This window comes from Anomaloglossus baeobatrachus, chromosome 11 (genome assembly GCF_048569485.1).
Source record: "Anomaloglossus baeobatrachus isolate aAnoBae1 chromosome 11, aAnoBae1.hap1, whole genome shotgun sequence".
Lineage (NCBI taxonomy): Eukaryota > Metazoa > Chordata > Amphibia > Anura > Aromobatidae > Anomaloglossus > Anomaloglossus baeobatrachus.
Genome location: NC_134363.1, coordinates 141,991,077 through 142,012,914, shown reverse-complemented (window position 1 = coordinate 142,012,914; position 21,838 = coordinate 141,991,077). Strand labels below are relative to the sequence as shown.

Here is a 21,838-nt window from a genome sequence, read left to right as displayed (position 1 = left end):
AGGATCCAGGTGTTATACACAAGGGGCGAGGGTTCAGGTGTTATACACAAGGGATGAGGATCCAGGTGTTATACACAAGGGGCGAGGGTCCAGGTGTTATACACAAGGGGCGAGGATCCAGGTGTTATACACAAGGGGCGAGGATCCAGGTGTTATACACAAGGGGCGAGGATCCAGGTGTTATACACAAGGGGCGCGGATCCAGGTGTTATACACAAGGGGCGAGGATCCAGGTGTTATACACAAGGGGCGAGGGTCCAGGTGTTATACACAAGGGGCGAGCGTCCAGGTGTTATACACCAGGGGCGAGGATCCAGGTGTTATACACCAGGGGCGAGGGTCCAGGTGTTATACACAAGGGGCGAGGGTCCAGGTGTTATACACAAGGGGCGAGGGTCCAGGTGTTATACACAAGGGGCGAGGGTCCAGGTGTTATACACAAGGGGCGAGGGTCTAGGTGTTATACACAAGGGGCGAGGGTCTAGGTGCTATACACAAGGGGTGAGGGTCCAGGTGTTATACACAAGGAGCGAGGGTCCAGGTGTTATACACAAGGGGCGAGGGTCTAGGTGCTATACACAAGGGGCGAGGGTCTAGGTGTTATACACAAGGGGCGAGGGTCCAGGTGTTATACACAAGGGGTGAGGGTCCAGGTGTTATACACAAGGGGCGAGGGTCCAGGTGTTATACACAAGGGGCGAGGGTCCAGGTGTTATACACAAGGGGCGAGGGTCCAGGTGTTATACACAAGGGGCGAGGGTCCAGGTGCTATACACAAGAGGCATTGGGTCCAGGTGTTATACACAAGGGGTGAGGGTCCAGGTGTTATACACAAGGGGCGAGGGTCCAGGTGCTATACACAAGAGGCATTGGGTCCAGGTGTTATACACCGGGGTCGAGGGTTCGGGTGTTATACACTGTGGACATACATTTTAGGTTATACTCGTCTACACAGCATTTCCCACTAAGCAACCCAAAAACGCCCACCTAGGAGCATATCTCCATATACCCTACCCCATTCCCATCATCCACCACCCAATGCTGTGGTTAGATTTTCATTAAAAAAAATCATAAAAACATTTTTAACATCCAAAGTTATTAACTTAAGTTTATTATAGTTTTGATCTTGGGGTTAATCCATTTAGACAATTCGCTAGTGGTGGAATAGGATGATTTGTATGAGTTGCTTTAGGACGACTCTACTGCCAGGTTGGGGTCAGCTCTTCTGACTGGGTTGTCTGGGACCTGGAGGTTCGCTTGACATTTGAAGTCTAAAGCTTTATTGGTATTGTTGGGCTGATGCATGGTGCTGGACAGGACGCGGGGAGCTACTCCATAGCGGATTGTCACGAGGGCGGAGGGTGGTGGTTGCCTGTATGACGCAGAGTAAACACTTCTCGGCTCTTCTGAGAATGGCGCTCTCCAGAGTTTTTGCTTTTCTTGCAGAAGACCAAAATTGGTTGGAGGATCTGAAAAAGAGACAGATATTTTTTCACCCACTTGTGGTCCTTTTATGTAAATCTAATTAAAGAGAACCTGCCACTTGCCATAAATCTGTAATTTTTCTTACGTGGTGTAAATTTTGCTCTTCTGATTCTTTGTTTTTTGAGCTTTTCTGTTCCTGAAATATGATCCTTTCTTCTCTGTATATAAATCTAGCATTTTTAGTCAGTTGGGCGAGGTTTGCTATAAGTCTCCTGTATAAAAGAGATGAAGTCTACTCCCATTTGCGGTCACAAGGGTACCACGACGGAGAGTGTTCCCTCCTATTTCTGGTGTCAGGAGATCACAGCGCAGGGCTTCATACACACTTACTCAGGTTAATACTGCTGGCTGTGCAGATTCTTCTTTTTCCAGTGCTTCTAGGGTTAAGTAGATTCTCGGGTCTCCTGAACGCTGAATAAAACTATAGCCAGCTGTTCTCCACTGCTAATTAGCTCTGCTATAAAGCCTTCCCTCCTAGCTCAGGTAATCACTGGTGATAGTTTCTGCTTTACTTGCCTCTAGAGGGAATCTGTGATCTGAGGACAAGGAAGCTATTCAGAGAACATTTGCTGTGTTGAGTTTAGCCCTTCCTTATTCTTCTTTGGTTTTCCCTCTGGTTCCGTTCCTCATTATTACTTCTTGTTGTTTGGAGCGCTTGTATGACTGCTGTTTATTTTACCTTTGTCTGTCTAATCCCATCTGTGTCTTTAACCTAGAGCGGGACTATTGTTTCCCCTGCTATGTGCACTATACAGGGCTGAGTCCAGGGAAAGACATGGATAGGCATGTGATTGGCGACAGGGTAAAAGAATCCATATGGGGACATTAGGGAGTGCAGGGATCAGTCTCAGGTGAGTTTAAGAGGTGACCCTGATCCCCTTTACGTAGCACCAGGGCCCATCGTTGTAACGTGTACCCTGTGTGTTGCGGTGCTCACCGGGGGTTCCCGTGTACCTTGCAGGACCCTGGTAGTCACTGCATGACACTTGACTAACAACACTAGATTTGTGTACAGTGAAGAGGCCGCCATATCTCAGGAACAGAGAGGAGCAAGGAGAAAAGAAAAACATCAGCAGATTCAGGAGAACAGCGGCTTATGGTAAATGATGGGTAGTATTTAAAGAGGACAAATCTCCTAAAGTGTTTCAGTAAATACTTATATTCTTCATGAAATAGTAATTGTTGGAATCTTGTGACTGTTGTGTTTTTCATCTTTTATTTCTACCAGAAACGTATGAATGAATTGATAACTGTCTCCGATAGCTGGCTTGTCCCTGTATAGTGACACTGCCAATCAGTGTTACTAATTTCAGACTATTTGGAGTAAAGAACAAAGCGGATTTCCTCACTAACGGTATTGATTGAATATGTATTTCAGTGCCATTATGGTCATGTCTTTAAAGGGAACCTGTCATTAGATTTGGCGAATATAAGCTGCGGCCACCACCAGTGGGTTCTTGTATACAGCATTATAACATGCTGTATATAAGAGCCCAGGCCACTGTGTAGAGCGTAAAAATCACTTTATAATACTTCCCTAATGGGCGGTGCGGTGCAGACCGGTCAGATGGGCGTCTCCGTTCTCCGGTGTCGGCACCTCCTCTTTCAGCCATCTTTGTTCTCCTTCTTCTGAAGCCTGGGTGCATGACCTGTCCTACGTCATCCACACTAGCCGACACAGGGGTCCCGCCCAGGTGCACTACAAGACTTCGAACTGCCCTGCTCAGGGCAGATCATAGTACACCTGCGCAGGACCTCAATGCCGGCGAGTGTGGATGAGGTAGGACACGTCATGTACCCAGGCTTCAGAAGAAGGACTACAAAAATGACTGAAAGTGGAGGTTGCGGTACCGGAGAATGGAGACACCCATCCGACCGGTCTGCACCGCACCGCCCTTTAGGTAAGTATTATAAAGTCATTTTTTCATTCTACACAGCGACCTGGGCTCTTATATACGGCATGTTAGAAGCTGTATATAAGAGCCCACTGGTGGTGGCCACAGCTTATAAGCCCCAAATCTGGTGACAGGTTCCTTTTAACTTGTAAAAAAGTGAGGATGGGTTCTCCTTAATTAAACATTTTGATAACACTGAAATGGAATTAAAAAATCCCAAAACGTTTACTTTACCAGTAGAAGGAAAATCCGATTTTTCTGGTGCCCAGGTAAGACTGTTTCCATCCCAACTCCGAAGAGGAGGCAAAGTGGAGTTGCCGTGTCTTATATAATGGTCGTCATAGTGCGAGACTAAGTTTCTAGTACCGGGTTCTCCATGATGTGACAGTAAATGATGTCCTGGTAAACCCTGGAATGCAACACAAATATGGAGCTTTACTGGCTTTCAGTTTTTAGGAATTGGTTACTACAGCAGGAAAGTCCCAATGGCACTGAAATCATTGGGTGTGCACTATTTACATCGGACTGTGATGATCAGGAACTAAAGCCATGGCGTCCAGCTCCTGGGCCGCAATGTAAAAGTGTAACGCCCCTGTAAACGGGTCGTTACAGGGTATTAAATGTTACCCCATTTTTCCCGGGCAGGAGGAGGAAGGGTCCCCACAACACACACTAACATCACACTGGCAGGAAGGAGTTAACAGCATTTGCAGCGTGAAGTTTGTTCTGAGTCCATGACTCATCCTGTCTCCTTAATGAGCAGGTGGCTGGACACAGGCAGGTCCCCATGAAAACCAAGGGGAGGGGGGCCTGAAGGAGTGAGTTTAGTGCAGAGCACACACAGAAGTTTTGGGCAGAACGTCAGGGGCTGCAAGGGAGAGCAGACTTGCACAGGACAGCTCCTGTTGAGGAGATGCCATGAGACCAGGGCTGATAACACCTAGAGGAGGGGAATGGAGCTGAGGACTGGGGTTCCCTGGAGAAAGTTGTACCCGGTGGCGGTTGTGTTAGGTACGCTACCGGGGATGAGAGAGACAGAGAGGCGGCGAGTTCCCAAGACGCTCTATGCCACGGGGACGGCAATAACGCACCGAAAGGGAGAGACCCCCAGAACACCTCACCGGACACCCCTTCCTTCTACCTGCCCGGGACCGACCAAAGGCTACAGGCAGTGAGGACCAGCACCCGGGTGCGATGTGAAACGGACTGTAAATAAAGAACCACTGGAACCGCACACCGTGACTGCTGTGAGTAATGCCGCCGCCCTATGCCCGCGGTGTCCCTGAGGACTGTTGCCCTGGGTCTCATTAACCTCCCGGGGCTTCCCCCGCTCCACCCGTGGGGAGCGATTCCATCCGGCTGCCTGTAACACCTGCCCCGGAGAGAGACCGCGCAGCGGCGGCTTAACACCTGGCCGCAAACCACGGGTGGCACTGCAAGCACCCCCGTCCCCGTCCCGTTTCCTGGGGAAGAGCGATGGCAAGCCCCCCCCCAGGGACCCCGTTACCCTCCTTCCGTCCCCCCTTGTAATACCGGACTGACGGTCGGACTTTCCTTTTTATTGAAACCCGCCGGGGGTCACGGAAGCCGGGTCGGGCCACTCACAGCCTGACCCCGAATACCACCGGCCTGGTGACCGTGCGAGCCCTGCAAGCCCCGGCGTGGGCGTTTCAACTGCTGTAATGGGCCATTTATATTAGTGATACTCTCTCGTTATATGGCAGAAGAGCCTTTGGACTGACCAAGTCATTGGGGCCTGGGTGCAACTACGGCCGCTGCACCCTCTAGAACCACACTCCTGCCAGGAGCCCGGTGTGCCTGCAAGACTGACGGCAGCTCTACATGATTGATGGGTGGCATGTTTGTAAGGACCGTTATAAACTCAGCATACATTATGTAGACATTTTAAAAAAATGGCATGTTTGAAGCTGACAGCCCCATTAAGGATCACCCGATTGTCTTATCTTTGCCTTCATATTACCTGATGCCTAGCATTAGGCTTATTGTGTTAGATGGCTTTCTTTGAAAGTGACCAAGCTGCACCCAATCAGTAGAATGTTTTCTAATGCCAGTAAGTACATTACCACTAGAGGGCACCACAAGCAAAAAGTTCAAATTGTGCACTGTTTTATGCTGTGTGCAAGGTCCAACAAGGCAGTGCATGGAACAGGTAGTCTGACAAGGCAGTGCATGACTCAGGGGGTCTAACAAGGCAGTGCATGGCACAGGGGGGTCCAACAAGGCAGTGCATGACATACGGGGACCCAACATGGAAGTGTAGCACCCCTGAGCCACTCAGGGCACTACAAGGAACGGCATCCTTTCGGGGATGCAGAACCTACCCCCTGGGACCTGGAGTACCAGTGCCGATACCACCAAAGCACAACCAAAATCCTAGTTCTCCACTCTACACTGGGAATACAGGGTTAATCAAGTAAGGGGATAGTCGCCTAGAGGTAGGAACAAGTCCCGGGATTAGCCAGCCTGGAGGGAGGGGACAGTCAGTCTGAAGAACAGTGGCACACAGAGAGGTGTCACGGAAGAGAGGTCGCCAGGGCGGGTACGGACAGGTACCGCTGGGACCGGAGCACGCACGAGGCACAGGGCCCTAGATCAGGCGCCAGTTCTATACGGCTTGATAATCACCTGCACGGTGAGGACACCTTCATGGACTTCACCGAACCAAATAATCCGGGGGCATCAGCAGTAAACTAGGATCGGGGTTCGGACACTTACCTCCCCACAGGGTCTGCACTGCCCGCCGTACGGAGAAGGAGACTGTTATCCCAAAAGGGACAGTCAGGCCCCAAACGCTCCACGCTACGAGGACCCAGCCTTAGCACTGATACTCCATGGGACCTGAACCAGGAATTCCCGGGTCTGAGTCAGTAGAGACTGTTCATTACAACCTTGTCTGGTCTCCGTTATTGCCTTCACATCTCCCAGGCACGGCCCTACCTGCGGAGGGCCTAACACTATTGCTGCAACCACCACCAGCCCTGGGAGTACCCACATTCAGCAGCGGCGGTTCTACACCCTTAATCGCAATCCTCAGGTGGCGTCACGTACACTAACTTAAACCCCTAGTTTAAATACCCCCTGTTGCAAGAGAAGCCCCAGGGCACATGACCGGGCAACGGCCACCAGAGTGTCATTCTCATTTGCAACCGCCCGTGACCGAGTACCCCCTTCCCTGGGCGACACAGAAGTGGGTCCAACCAGGCAGTGCATGATACCGGAGGTCCAACAAGGAAATGCATGGCACAGGTGGTCCAACAAGGCAGTGCATTACACAAGGGAGTCAGACAAGGCAATGTATTACGCAAGGGAGTCCAACATGGCAGTGCATGACACAGGTGGCCCAACATGGCAGTGCATGACACAGGTGGCCCAACATGGCAGTGCATGACACAGGTGGCCCAACATGGCAGTGCATGACACAGGTGGCCCAACATGGCAGTGCATGGCACAGGGGAGCCCAACATGGCAGTGCATGGCACAGGGGAGCCCAACATGGCAGTGCATGACACAGGGTGGCCCAACATGGCAGTGCATGACACAGGGTGGCCCAACATGGCAGTACATGACACAGGGAAGCCCAACATGGCAGTGCATGACACAGGGGAGCCCAACATGGCAGTGCATGGCACAGGGGAGCCCAACATGGCAGTGCATGGCACAGGGGGTTCAACAAGGCAGTGCATGACACAGGGGGGTCCAACGTGGCAGTGCATGGCACAGGGCACTGATTTACCTCCATCCTTTTTAAGAAATATCTCCTCTGTATTCGGTCTGGTTTGCTGTCCGAAAACTGAACAAAGTCTTTTCCATAGCAGCTCTTGGATGTCGAGAGATTGCTTCTCAGAAACTAAAAAGAAACAAATAAAGAAAACAGTAAATGTATCTGTTGTGTATAGTAAGGAGAATAGAAGCTGTGTTGTAATAATGAAGATACTGTATAAAGAAACATCCACAATTTATATAAACTCGTATCACTTCAATATATTTATATTATTAAATTAATCTGTCCCTACACCGGCGTATGATCCTCTGTCATCAGGGAATATGTCACCAAGTTTTTTGCACCTAATCTGAGAGCAGCATAATGTAGAAACAGAGACCCTGATTCCATCGATGTGTCACTTACTGAGCTGCTTGCTGCAGTTTTGCCAAATACAGCATTTTATCATTAGAGGATAGCAAACTTGCTGCCATGTAATCAGGGGAGTGTTAAGAGCTTAGCAGAAGTCCTAAGTGAACGCTGCCCCCTATAAATAAATAAATAAGTATTTGGCCAGGTCACATAAGAACAAATCTAACAATTTAGCAGCCCTTGCAAAGTAATTTTCTTCCTATTGCAGCCCCTGGATACCCATTTCATTGCAGCCATAAAGTATGATGTCAACAAGAGTGCCCCACAAACACAGTATGATACCCCACAGTGAATTCATTAATTCATACACGTTATCCTCCCCACTCAGCATGATGACTCTACCCCAGCAAAGAATGGTTACATCAACACAGTATGATCCCCAACTGTGACCCCCACACAGCCCTCCATGCAGTATAAAGGGCATACAGGCAGTAAAATGGCCACCACACCCGACCAGGCTTGGAGCCGCCGTCAATAGTCAAATCCGAGTGTGACAGGAACCCCACGGGTTCCCCAACAACCAAGTCCCGACAGAAGGCAACCGCTCACACCGTGAGGTTATACAGCCACCGCCACAGGCTAGAGATCCAAGGGCCAGCGCCTGCGGGCAAAACGGGCACCTACAGCACCTATACGCCGGGGAGCGGACTACCGGTGGGTAACCACAGGAGTCAGAACATTCTACAAGGTGCAGGGAAAGACAGCCACCATCAGCCGTCCGGGGAGAGCACAAACACTGCAGCCGGCTGCGGGACCCGTCCATCCGGCCGTTTCGGTTTACCAGAGACTCCGTCAGTGATTGTCTGAGTGAGTACACCAGTGCCGTCCGGCACCGCGCCGCACAGTCCCTGCACCCCAGCCATCCAGCCTCCCCGTTACATCACCGGGCCCGGGAACACCAACCCCCTACCCACGGAGGGGACAACATCTCAGCTGCACCCTACCATCTCTCCCGGGAACACCGTTACCAGCAGTGGTGGTGCCATCATCACCACGTCCCGTGGGTGGCGTCACGAACAATCTCCCTAAACATACCACCCCTTTTCACTCACGGGCGAGGAGCGCTGCTTGAGTCCCCGGGTTCGGCCCACCACTCGAGCCACCGAGCAGTAGCAGCAGCAGAAGCCCCGAACCCGAGCGTGGCGAGCGCGTCCCCTGTGTCCGCGACAGCAGCAGAGCAGGAGCCGAGTGTCATGCTAGTATCCATGCGACTGAGGTCCGACTGTTGGAGCGGACCTCAGCTGCGGGGGGCGGGCCGGTGCTGCAGAGGGGTGGGCCAGCACGGAAGAGGGGAGGGAAGGATTTCTCTCCCTTTCTCCTCCGTAGCCGGCTATTGCGATTCTCGCTCTGCGCGCGCGGTACACCGGTGTACTGTGTGGCGCCCCTGAGGCTTCCGTCACCACAGAGATATTGCACTTCACCCAGAGGTGTGGTATCCCATCCCGGGTAAGAAGGGGGTCAACTACCGGTCCACAGACAAAACACACACACCAATTGGTAGGCACACACCGAGTCAAGAATAGTGGCAGTAACCCCCATAGATATTTAGCTCAAGGGGGCGTAAGTCCCATCCACTGGTCCCAATGGTGAGGGGAGGGGCCTAGCCAGAGGGAGTGTGGGAGGAGTCAGTTGGTAGAAAGAGGAATCAGGAAGTGCAAGTTTAGACAGTCTGTCAGAGGGAGTTGAGGAGAGAAGAGGTGGGCTGTCAGGAAAGGACAGCGGTCTGAGAGGAAGAAGGCAGGAGCAGGTTCCTGGTGAAGATCCTGGGGTCTTGCTAGGCCCAGGTGACACCAAAAGAAGGGGTCCCAGGGCCACGGAAGGGCGATAGTTCCGTGACCTGTTCCACTAGAAGATCGGGTGGAGGGATCTGGCTGCAATCAGGGGACGGTCCCTAGACTGAGGGAAGAAAGACATTTCCTTAAAGTAAAACCGACGGCTGGGAGATTGCTTCAAGCACCCAAGGCCACAACCCGCCACAGATCACCGGTAAAGGTGAGCAAAACACGACTGAGGTCAGCCACCTTTGTACAGGCCCTGTGGTGGAGGTGCAGACAGCATAGCCCAGTCTGGCGCTCAGGAGACAGTGAGAAATGACACAAAGAGGGGTTACACCGGTTCTGACCCTTGACCTATTCGGGACCGGAGGAGGTCCTTGACAGCGGATCCTGGCATACCGCGGGTAATCGGTTAGCTGCAGCACCGAGACTGAACAGTGAGTAAAAGATCTTAACTGCAAGCCCAGTGTCGTCTGGTTTATCCTGCACCTCATCCACAACACCATAGACTTTACCAAGCACCAAAGGTTGCCCTGGAGTCCCCGCTCTACCTGTGGAGAGCAAGACACACCTCAGCTGCCACAACACCAGCCCCGGAGGTCCCTTCCAGCAGCTGCGGCTCCATAGCTGCAAATTACCACAGGTGGCGTCACAAACATATTATAAACTTTATTACTATCTCCCCCATACCGCCACATTAATTGACTCCACCAGGGTCACGGAGTCGGGCCCCGCCACCGCTGACTACCCCGGACTATTACGGCCCGACACCAAGTCACCTAAGGCCCTGGAGCGGGCGAGTCATACTGTGAGTGCAGGGCGATTTTTCTCTCACCCCATACACTTGAATGGGTGTGAGAGAAGGAGTCTTGCATTACTATCGCTGCATGCTGCGATTGTTTTCTAGGTCTGATTAGGGCTGAGAAAATAATCGCTCATGTGCTCTGACACACAGGCTAATATTGGTCCGAGTGGAATGCGATGTTTTATCGCACGCCACTCGCACCGATTTTCTCGCCGTGTGGCTTAGGCCTAAGGCAGCAGGGCAACATCATAACATTATCTACCTGTAGATTAACCCTATACATGCAGGTAAATAGCACTTTCCGAGGTGCACATTCCCTTTAAGACACCTACTTCTTGTTGGACATAGAAGTAATAGACTCACTCAGATCTACAGTATATTTTGCATCCAAGCTTCTGAGATTCCATATTCTATGAATGGTGGCTATTGTATTATCTACTGAGCTGTTTGCTATCTTTTTTAGAAATCCTTTCTGTGATGATAATGAAACTGCTGAAAACTCATCTACACAGAACATGAAGCATGAATCTAAGATGAAGTGGCCAGTACGAAAACTGCAAGATTTCTGAATATATACATATTATATGTATATACACACACACTATATATACACATTTTATACAGTGCCTACAAGTAGTATTCAACCCCCTGCGGATTTAGCAGGTTTACACATTCGGAATTAACTTGGCATTGTGACATTTGGACTGTAGATCAGCCTGGAAGTGTGAAATGCAGCAAAAAAGAATGTTGTTTCTTTTTTTATTTTTTTGTTAAATTGTGAAAAGTTTATTCAGAGGGTATTTATTATTCAACCCCTCAAACCACCAGAATTCTGTTTGGTTCCCCTAAAGTATTAAGAAGTATTTCAGGCAAAGAACAATGAGCTTCACATGTTTGGATGAATTATCTCTTTTTCCAGCCTTTTCTGACTAATTAAGACCCTCCCCAAACTTGTGAACAGCACTCATACATGGTCAACATGGGAAAGACAAAGGAGCATTCCAAGGCCATCAGAGACAAGATCGTGGAGGGTCACAAGGCTGGCAAGGGGTACAAAACCCTTTCCAAGGAGTTGGGCCTACCTGTCTCCACTGTTGGGAGCATCATCCGGAAGTGGAAGGCTTATGGAACTACTGTTAGCCTTCCACGGCCTGGACAGCCTTTGAAAGTTTCCACCTGTGCCGAGGCCAGGCTTGTCCGAAGAGTCAAGGCTAACCCAAGGACAACAAGAGAGGAGCTCCGGGAAGATCTCATGGCAGTGGGGACATTGGTTTCAGTCAATACCATAAGTAACGTACTCCACCGCAATGGTCTCCGTTCCAGATGAGTCCGTAAGGTACCTTTACTTTCAAAGCGTCATGTCAAGGCTCGTCTACAGTTTGCTCATGATCACTTGGAGGACTCTGAGACAGAATGGTTCAAGGTTCTCTGGTCTGATGAGACCAAGATCGAGATCTTTGGTGCCAACCACACACGTGACGTTTGGAGACTGGATGGCACTGCATACGACCCCAAGAATACCATCCCTACAGTCAAGCATGGTGGTGGCAGCATCATGCTGTGGGGCTGTTTCTCAGCCAAGGGGCCTGGCCATCTGGTCCGCATCCATGGGAAGATGGATAGCACGGCCTACCTGGAGATTTTGGCCAAGAACCTCTGCTCCTCCATCAAGGATCTTAAGATGGGTCATCATTTCATCTTCCAACAAGACAACGACCCAAAGCACACAGCCAAGAAAACCAAGGCCTGGTTCAAGAGGGAAAAAATCAAGGTGTTGCAGTGGCCTAGTCAGTCTCCTGACCTTAACCCAATTGAAAACTTGTGGAAGGAGCTCAAGATTAAAGTCCACATGAGACACCCAAAGAACCTAGATAACTTGGAGAAGATCTGCATGGAGGAGTGGGCCAAGATAACTCCAGAGACCTGTGCCCGCCTGATCAGGTCTTATCAAAGACGATTTTTAGCTGTAATTGCAAACAAGGGTTATTCCACAAAGTATTAAACCTAGGGGTTGAATAATAATTGACCCACACTTTTATGTTGAAAATTTATAAAAATTTAACTGAGCAACATAACTTGTTGGTTTGTAAGATTCATGCATCTGTTAATAAATCCTGCTCTTGTTTGAAGTTTGCAGGCTCTAACTTATTTGCATCTTATCAAACCTGCTAAATCTGCAGGGGGTTGAAGACTACTTGTAGGCACTGTACATATATATATATATATATATATATATATATATATATATATATTTACACACACACTATACAGTATATACACATTATATATATATACAGTATATATATATATGTGTATACACACTATATATACACATATATATACTGTATACTGTGTATATATATACTGTGTATATATATATATATATATATATATATATATATATATATATATATATATATAGTGTGTCCACCCATATCCTGTCCACCGCCATTAACTTGAGAACAGCGGCAGCTATAGGCATAGAAGTGGTGTCTAGGTATAGTAAAGTAGCCATACACTACGCAATGAAACCACCTATAGCGCCACCTGGTGGAAAACAATGGAGTTTGCATTTTTATCTCAAAAATGGAACGAGATAGAGAAAAACAGTGAATTACAAAGTTGTAGGGCATCATCAATTCAATACGAATCGACACCTTGCATACAGAAATGCTATGATATGAAACCCATGACTCCCCCAAAACATTGAATGCTGGTCACGCATATGGCGCTCATTTAACTTTGATGCTCAAAGTGGCCCCCGTCAGCTGCAATGCACATCTGGACTCTGCACAGCATACTGTATCTTGCTGCACGTTGTGCAATATGGTAGGTGACACGTTTGCACAAGCATCTGTGATACGTCGTCGTAGGTCCTGCAATGTTGGTGTTGGGGTCGCATACACCTTCTGTTTGATGTGATCTTACAGAAAGAAGTCCAATGGGGTCAGGTCAGGTGAGCGTGGAGGCCACTCCACACAGCCACCATACCCAATGACTTGTAGGAAAGTCTCCATGAGGTATCGCTTCACGCCCGCAGCCTTGTGAGTTTTACACGTTCTAATCATAGCATTTCTGTATGCAAGGTGTCGATTCGTATTGAATTGATGATGCCCTACAACTTTGTAATTCACTTTTTTCTCCATCTCGTTCCATGTTTGAGATAAAAATGCTAACTCCGTCATTTTCCACCAGGTGGCGCTATAGGAGGTTTCATTGCGTAGCGCATGGCTACTTTACTATACCTAGACACCACTTCTATGTCTATAGCTGCCGCCGTTCTCAAGTTAATGGCGGTGGACAGGATGTGGGTGGACACACTGCATGTATATATATATATATATATATATATATATATATATATATATATATATATACACACACATACAGTATACATAATTATTATAATTAATATTAATTTTATTCATTTATATAGCGCTATTAATTCCAGAGCGCTTTACATACATTGGTAACACTGTCCCCATTGGGGCTCACAATCTAAATTCCCTATCAGTATGTCTTTGGAGTGTGGGAGGAAACCAGAGAACCCGGAGGAAACCCACGCAAACACGGGGAGAACATACAAACTCCTTGCAGATGGTGTCCTTGGGGGGTTTTGAACCCAGCACCCCAGAGCTGCAAGACTGCAGTGCTAACCACTAAGCCACCACAAGACTGCAGTGCTAACCGCTGAGCCACCGTGCCGCAAAAACATGCCAAGATATAAAACATCAAGCTAAAGTGAAAAATACATTTAGCATAAGAATCTGCTCATTTTTTGATGGCACGTCCCCCTTAAGGAGCATTTTTCTTTATGTTTTAATAACTATCTGACACTTCTGATTGCGCGTCTTTTATTGAGTAAGTTTCAGGCTCTTTTGTGTTAACATATTTATTACCAATAACTTGTTTATATCTCTTTGTAATGATGCTTTTTTGTATATAATGGCTTCTCATGAGCCAGATCAGACACCCCATACTTTGCACTGACGAGGGGCAAGCACCCCGAAACACCGTGTCTGCAAATTGGGATTCTGATCTGGTATATATCCTAAGTCATATGTAAAGGATTGTTGAAAATCCACTTTTGACTTTTAGGATCGCTACTTCCAATAGGTGGCGTTGCTTTAGAGTTTGTCTCCTTTCCTGAAGAGACAATTTGTATATAATATACATATAACTGACAGTCTGTAGTTTTTATCAAAAAAAAAAATATCTTTCTTATTCATTTGTATACTCATAAAATCATAAAGACTTAAAAACAAACAATCATGGAAAGCTTTGTTGTTCTTCATAGGTAAAAGGGCTAGATTAAAAAATAAAAGCCCCTCTCTTTCTTTGTGGTACAGTATGATACCCTGTGTGATAGGAGAGTCCCATCTATTAAGAGATTGGGGAAGCCCATCTAGCAGGACATGACAGTGAAGGAATATGGACAGGGCCCAAATAAAGAGGTGATGGAGAGGATTTTGGCTGACTTCAATGGTAAGAGCAGGTGGATGGTAATGAAATAATACACTATGTAGGAGGAAGGTCATAAAAATAGGACAAAATTCCCTTTTGCCAATTTCTAACCACAGTGACCCCCTTAGTCTCAGGCTGGACACATGCACTTTACCTTTTTTCTCTCCTCCACCCAGTTTCCAATCAGAACTTTGTTAGAATATTTCTGCTCGATCCTCCATCCCGGCAGAGATCCCTTCGTAGCACTGTGGGCATATGCGGCCATAGTGGATCTCTCCGGTGTGATCTGTCTGCTTCTTGCAGATCACATTTCACTCTTCTGTCTGCAGTCGGAATGTTTACTGCTGCCATGGGAACCACATTGACAGCCGAGTTCCATTCATCTGCAGATATCCAATGGATACGATGTGTCTCCATGTATCAACCTCCTAAGAAAAGTAACAATTTACCTACCAATATAATGATGTATCAACTAACAAGGGAGGGATTAATACAGGTTCATGTTCACTTAATTAGCTATTACTCTTTCACACCTTTGTAAACTGAGCTTTTTTCGTCCTGAATAACACCAGACACTTTTGAGAGATTTTGCATACATTACTGTTTTAGCACCCTTAGCCTTTTTTTATCCTTAGTGCACCAAAATATATAAATTTTTAATAAATGTTATACTTAGTTTTATTTGGGGTACGATGTATAAAAGTAAAAAAAAAGTATTCATTTTTTTAAATTTTCCAATTAATTCTAAAGAAAAAAAACAAGTGGGTTTGTCCCATTTTGGGGGGATAATTTTGATACATAATGTGTAGACTTAGTTTGGGTCAACGTTGTAAGTGTGTGTTATCTTGGGGTGGGGGGTCATTTGTTTGTGTGATGCCCCTGCGGTAACCAGGTGTCACAAAAAAAAAACAAGGTAACAATTAAGGTAACAGCTCGGGTCCTACATGACTGTGCCAGTCACTACACACACACTAGCACACCAGGACATTTACACTCGCTGTACCCGGCTGGGAGCCTCACTTAGCCAGATGACAGGGCTGGGCACTGTTAGATAACAGGCACCAACTGCGAGGAAGAGACCAGACCTGGGGGAGGAGAAAGTGACCATGGAAGTGATAGTGAGGAGTCTGCAGTAGGAAGTGAAAGAGGAAGGGTATCAAGACAGACCAGAGACTCTTGAGACACACAGAATGTAGCAAAGACACTGCAAAGACCTGAGTAGTAAGAACAGCCACTCAGAGGAGGAAAGTAGCTGGAGAATGAGAGAGCAAGCTCCAAGGACAGAGGGATCCTGTGGGGTGGACATCCAGGGCTCCCAGTACTTTGCACACACGGGGTGCAGATCCCAGAACAGACAAGGACTTCAAGCCATCTGTTAGCTCTTCCATTCGCGTGGGTTTACAGGACTCATCTGCCACCACTAATGTCCGAGGCATCAGCAGCAAAGAGGGGACTGGGACATATTCCCTTAAATAGTCCAAGCTGCCTGCGGCAGGACCCAGACACCAGGAGAACCTCCAAGTGCTCCTCGCCAGGGAGGACCCACTTACACCAGAGTGCACAGGTGGAGAGTGGCACCAGTACGTCTCCAGGGCGTCAAACCAGTGAGTAAACACCATCAAAGTGCCCCCTCTGGCTGGACTGACTTATTGCCGCGCGCCTCCATGTTAACCCTTTACCTACCCCTGGGGAAAAGCCCTGCTCGCGGAGGGCTCCACCATCCACGCTGCCCCCATCCATCATCCCCAGTGTGAACCCGCAGCGTATGCCCTATCATCCCTGGCCGCAAACCGCGAGTGTCGTAGTTGGACTTTTTATTTTATTTTTCATTTAAAACTGATCGACGGTGCCCCCAGATCCGGTACCCCTCAAGCCACGGACCGGCCGGATCCAAGCAGCCCGGCTTCCCCGGGGTGCAACATTTGTTTTAATAACTGTCATCCCAAAAGGTCATAACAGACCTGCGAGGTCACAGATTCACTCACTGACGGCTGTACTCCCAATCTGCTCTGGTAAGACTGCAGAAGCTTTACTCCCCGGAGCCCAAAATTGCATAGTATTGCTACTTAGGACCATGGTGTGTGGCCCTTAAAGAGGTTTTAAAGTTGATTTTGATGAAAAGATCTTGGAATTATAATAATTTTCACAATTGGATTTAAAAAATAAAAAAATAAATGTTCCTGTGCTGAGATAGTCTTATATATGTGCCCCTGCTATGTACTGTGTAATGGCCGTGTCTGACCGTACAGGACATGGTCTGATCATATCACATTTCCTGGACAGGCGAGAACACAAAAATATAAAGACATTGCAGCACGGGATAATAGATGATTCTTTTTGTGAGGTAAAACATCTCCCTGCCTGTTTTTTTTTAAAAAAAATGTTTTGCTGCACAGGAGCCCAAGAGGTAATGGCTACAACCACCTTCAAACAAGATAGAATTGTGCATTATGAGAAGCTATTGGATTTATATAAGGGTCCATGTATTGTTCTTGCAGAGGGGCCTCTTCTGTCTGTGGCTGCTCCTGCATTACATATCAAAGATTATATTCATCTGAATGTGCATCTTTAGAGTCCGCAGACGGATTTAGACAAAGCCAAAGCACAAAATTCTGTTCCCCCTCTCAGTGGTGCTGGTGTCACTCATTGTTACTAACACCAAACCCTTATGACCTCTTCTGTCACAGTTAAAGGGGTTGTCCGACATTAGCTTAACAAAAATGTTTGAGTTTATCTGTGCTGTATTGTCATATAAATCACACCTACATTGTTATTTTTTGTTTTCTAACTTTTGTTCCTCTTGAATTATACCTTTATTCTCTGCAGCTTCTTGTTTACATTCAGCTCTAGCAAACTGACCACTTCCTGTGCAAAACCTCCCAGTCACAGCTGTCACCGCCCACCCCAGTGTCCAGCCTCACCCCAGTGTCCAGCCGCACCCTCTGCCCGCCCCCTGCACACATTCCCTGTCAGTATATTCTTCCCCAGCACCTGACCTGGTATCACTACAGCATTGCAAATAACAGCCCCACATCGGGCTCTGCACCGTACACGCACACACATGGCTCTGCACCGTACACGCACACACATGGCTCTGCACACGCACACATATGGCTCTGTACCGCACACATATGGCTCTGCACCGTACACGCACACACATGGCTCTGCACCGTACACGCACACACATGGCTCTGCACCGTACACGCACACACATGGCTCTGCACCGTACACGCACACACATGGCTCTGCACCGTACACGCACACACATGGCTCTGCACCGTACACGCACACACATGGCTCTGCACCGTAAACGCACACACATGGCTCTGCACCGTACACGCACACACATGGCTCTGCACCGTACACGCACACACATGGCTCTGCACCGTACACGCACACACATGGCTCTGCACACGCACACATATGGCTCTGTACCTCACACGCACACATATGGCTCTGCACCGTACACGCACACACATGGCTCTGCACCGTACACGCACACACATGGCTCTGCACCGTACACGCACACACATGGCTCTGCACCGTACACGCACACACATGGCTCTGCACCGTACACGCACACACATGGCTCTGCACCGTACACGCACACACATGGCTCTGCACACGCACACATATGGCTCTGCACCGTACACGCACACACATGGCTCTGCACCGTACACGCACACACATGGCTCTGCACCGTACACGCACACACATGGCTCTGCACCGTACACGCACACACATGGCTCTGCACCGTAAACGCACACACATGGCTCTGCACCGTAAACGCACACACATGGCTCTGCACCGTAAACGCACACACATGGCTCTGCACACGCACACATATGGCTCTGTACCGCACACATATGGCTCTGTACCGCACACGCACACATATGGCTCTGCACCGTACACGCACACACATGGCTCTGCACACGCACACATATGGCTCTGTACTGCACACATATGGCTCTGCACCGTACACGCACACACATGGCTCTGCACCGTACACGCACACACATGGCTCTGCACCGTACACGCACACACATGGCTCTGCACACGCACACATATGGCTCTGTACCGCACACATATGGCTCTGCACCGTAAACGAACACACATGGCTCTGCACCGTACACGCACACACATGACTCTGCACCGCACACGCACACACATGGCTCTGCACCGTAAACGCACACACATGGCTCTGCACCGTACACGCACACACATGACTCTGCACCGCACACGCACACACATGGCTCTGCACCGTACACGCACACACATGGCTCTGCACCGTACACGCACACACATGGCTCTGCACCGTACACGCACACACATGGCTCTGCACCGTACACGCACACACATGACTCTGCACCGCACACGCACACACATGGCTCTGCACCGTAAACGCACACACATGGCTCTGCACCGTACACGCACACACATGGCTCTGCACCGTAAACGCACACACATGGCTCTGCACACGCACACATATGGCTCTGCCAGCCCCCCCATCCCCATCCCCATAGGGAACACATGTGGAGTACATACTCACCTGTCCTCGGTCCCCGCCGCTCCTGCACGTTCGTGCGCTGTCTGTGCTCTGTTCAGCACAGTAGTGACGTCACCGCTGTGCTGCAGATTGCACAGACAGCCGGAGGGACAGTGATGAGAAGCAGCGCTGCGCTGCTTCTCATCAGCACTTTCAAATGTACCGGCATCGGTGATCTGTGATGCCGGTACATTTGAATGTGCGATCCTGGGCAGGGGGCCCAGTGCTGGAGCTGACACCACGGCAGCTGCCGCCAGGCCCCGCCCCCAGGTCACGGACCCCCACAGCAGTGCAGGGGGAGGTTACTGGAGGTGCGGGGGAATGTGTGGGAGGGTGCAGGGAAGGGGGCGGTGACTCCTCGCACTGTAGACACCCAGCAGGGAGGTGACATGCTGCTCCACATTTGCATGTCAACATGGCCCTGCCCATGTAGACGTGCAAAGACCGGAAGCAGCAAAATCGCGGCAGGAGCGGTCACATGACCGCTTTGAGCCGGGGGAGAGGGGCTGACAGCAGGGCAGGTAAGTGGTCTCTATCTACTTACCTGCCCCAATGTAGCCCAATAGGGAAATAAAAAAAAAAAGTCAAAGAAGCCGGATAACCCCTTTAAGAGCCCCAGTGGTGATGGACATAGCAACAGAGAGCCGGCGCTGCACTCACATCTCCCACAGTGGCTATCACCCCCCAGATCCAGGTGCAAGAAACTGTAGCAACTGCAGCCCCTGCCCCGTGACTAGGAAACATTAATGTACTGCTCAATTTATTTAATGTATATGGATATAAAATTAAAAAACAGCAGTTTACATGGCCTTTTCAAAATAATACTGAAAATGTATACATATTTGGTTGTTATTTCTTCTGTATATATACCCCTTGCCTGCTGTGCCCTAGGCCATGGGACAGGTTGGCCTTATGTGAGGTCCAGCCCTGTCCATGGCTGCAATTGGTCACCTATAAGAAGAGGCAAAATGGTACGATATACTTCTGTAGGGAAACACCGAGGTCACATACAAGTAGCGGGGAAGTTGATATTCTACCACTACGTGTAGATTGTCAAATGATTTTTAGGAGCCCTGAGTTTACATATAATGTAGGTCATTCTAAAATGCTGTGTCGTCTCAGAAGGAAAAAAAACCCACATACTTTAAAAGCCTCCGGGGACCAAGCCAAACTGGAGACAAAAGGGCCATTTACACGCTGCGACATCGCTAACGCTATATCGTCGGGGTCACATCGTTAGTGACGCACATCCGGTGCCGTTAGCGACATCGCAGCGCGTGACACCAAGGAGCGACGATCAACGATCAAAAAAACGTCAAAAATCGTTGCTCGTTGACACGTCGCTCCTTTCCTTAATATCGTTGGTGGTGCATGCCGCTGGTTGTTCGTCAAACCTGCGGCAGCACACATCGCTATGTGTGACACCGCAGGAATGACAAACATCACCGTACCTGCGTCCACCGGCAATGAGGAAGGAAGGAGGTGGGCGGCATGTTACGGCTGCTCATCTCCGCCCCTCCTCTGCTATTGGGCGGTCGCTTAGTGACATCGCGGTGACGCCGAATGAACCACCCCTTGAAGGAGGGATTGTGCAGCGGTCACAGCTACGTCGCTGCACATGTATGTGCGTGTGACGCTGCCGTAGCGATAATGTTCACTACGGCAGGGATCACCACATGTCGCACGTACAACGGGGGCGGGTGCCATTGCACTCGACATCGCTAGCAATCGCTAGCGATGTCGCAGCGTGTAAAGCACCCTTAAGTCAAGAAAGTGGATCCATGGCAGCTTCTTCCCGTCTGATAGGTCTCTCCCTATACATGTGTACAGAAGGAGACCTGTAACTCTAGGGAAACAGCTGGGGATAAAACACAGGGAGCCCGCCAGTAAGACTAGTTATTGCAAGCCTCACTTTTGGGACTCGATCTGGTGGCCTCTTGCTGTGTGGTCGATTTCCCTCGCAGCTGAGCCAAAGCCTATTTTGATCTCTCTCCAAACTGCTGATGGTTCTTTTACCTTTTCTTATCTTTCTTGTGTATGCTCCTATTCAGGTGTTTCTTACTTCCCTAATTGGTTCTGTCCTTTCAACATAGCTGGAGAAAAAAAGACATGAACCGCAGATGCAAAAATCATACTTTGAACTAATGGCGCTAGGCAAAAATGTATATACCTGAACATGAGGTTCTTGGTTTAACATTCTAATCAGACTGTATGAACCCCACTGCCACGTCACAGCGAACCTCTAAGTGGGTCCATAACTTATTTGAATCCTTAAAGGTGCCGTGCCACATGCCAACCACCACAGAAACAGTGCACCAGCGAGGCAGGTAACCTGGTGCCTCACAACACCCAGGCTGCATGGCTGACTCCCCATGACTCCAGGCCACACTGCCCCACCGACACAAAACCACTACAACAATGGCCGTCACACACCACCAGCACCCTGTGAAAGGCTCTCAGTATGTGAACTGAGAGCAAAAAGGCAGAACCCCTCCTTGCGGTCTCCTGCTAATTAAAAATACATGTGCCAAATGGGTGCCAGTGCTGTGTGGCGGACATTGATGTGGTGGTTTTGTGTCAGTGGGGCAGTGTGACCTGGAGTCATGGGCCCTCAACCTTGCAGCATGGGTGTTGTGAGGCAGCAGGTCACCTGCCCTGTCACTGCGCTGTGGTTTGCGTGCGATGGCGCACCTCTTAAGGCTTCAAATAAGTTAG

The 21,838-nt window shown here is 49.0% G+C and overlaps 1 protein-coding gene across 1 annotated transcript; it reads right to left on the bottom strand.

The window, feature by feature from the left end:
• Positions 1–771: 771 nt before the first annotated feature.
• CFAP107 (cilia and flagella associated protein 107) lies at positions 772–14,899 on the bottom strand. The gene is made up of 4 exons (XM_075327821.1): positions 14,732–14,899; positions 7,135–7,248; positions 3,615–3,789; positions 772–1,469 (listed from the first exon to the last, which is right to left on the bottom strand). The coding sequence occupies exons 1-4, from the start codon at positions 14,840–14,842 to the stop codon at positions 1,189–1,191; spliced, it is 681 nt and encodes a 226-aa protein (XP_075183936.1). The 5' UTR covers positions 14,843–14,899; the 3' UTR covers positions 772–1,188.
• Positions 14,900–21,838: the final 6,939 nt, after the last annotated feature.

What these genes read in the sequence shown, in the direction of transcription:
- CFAP107 (XM_075327821.1), bottom strand. Translation starts at nt 14,842, where the DNA reads ATGGCCGCATATGCCCACAGTGCTACGAAGGGATCTCTGCCGGGATGG. An exon ending in ATTTCTTAAAAAGGATGGAG is followed by an intron (nt 3,790 to 7,134) that starts GTAAATCAGTGC and finishes GTTGCATTCCAG; the next exon opens with GGTTTACCAGGACATCATTT. An exon ending in ATCGGATTTTCCTTCTACTG is followed by an intron (nt 1,470 to 3,614) that starts GTAAAGTAAACG and finishes TCTCTTTTTCAG; the next exon opens with ATCCTCCAACCAATTTTGGT.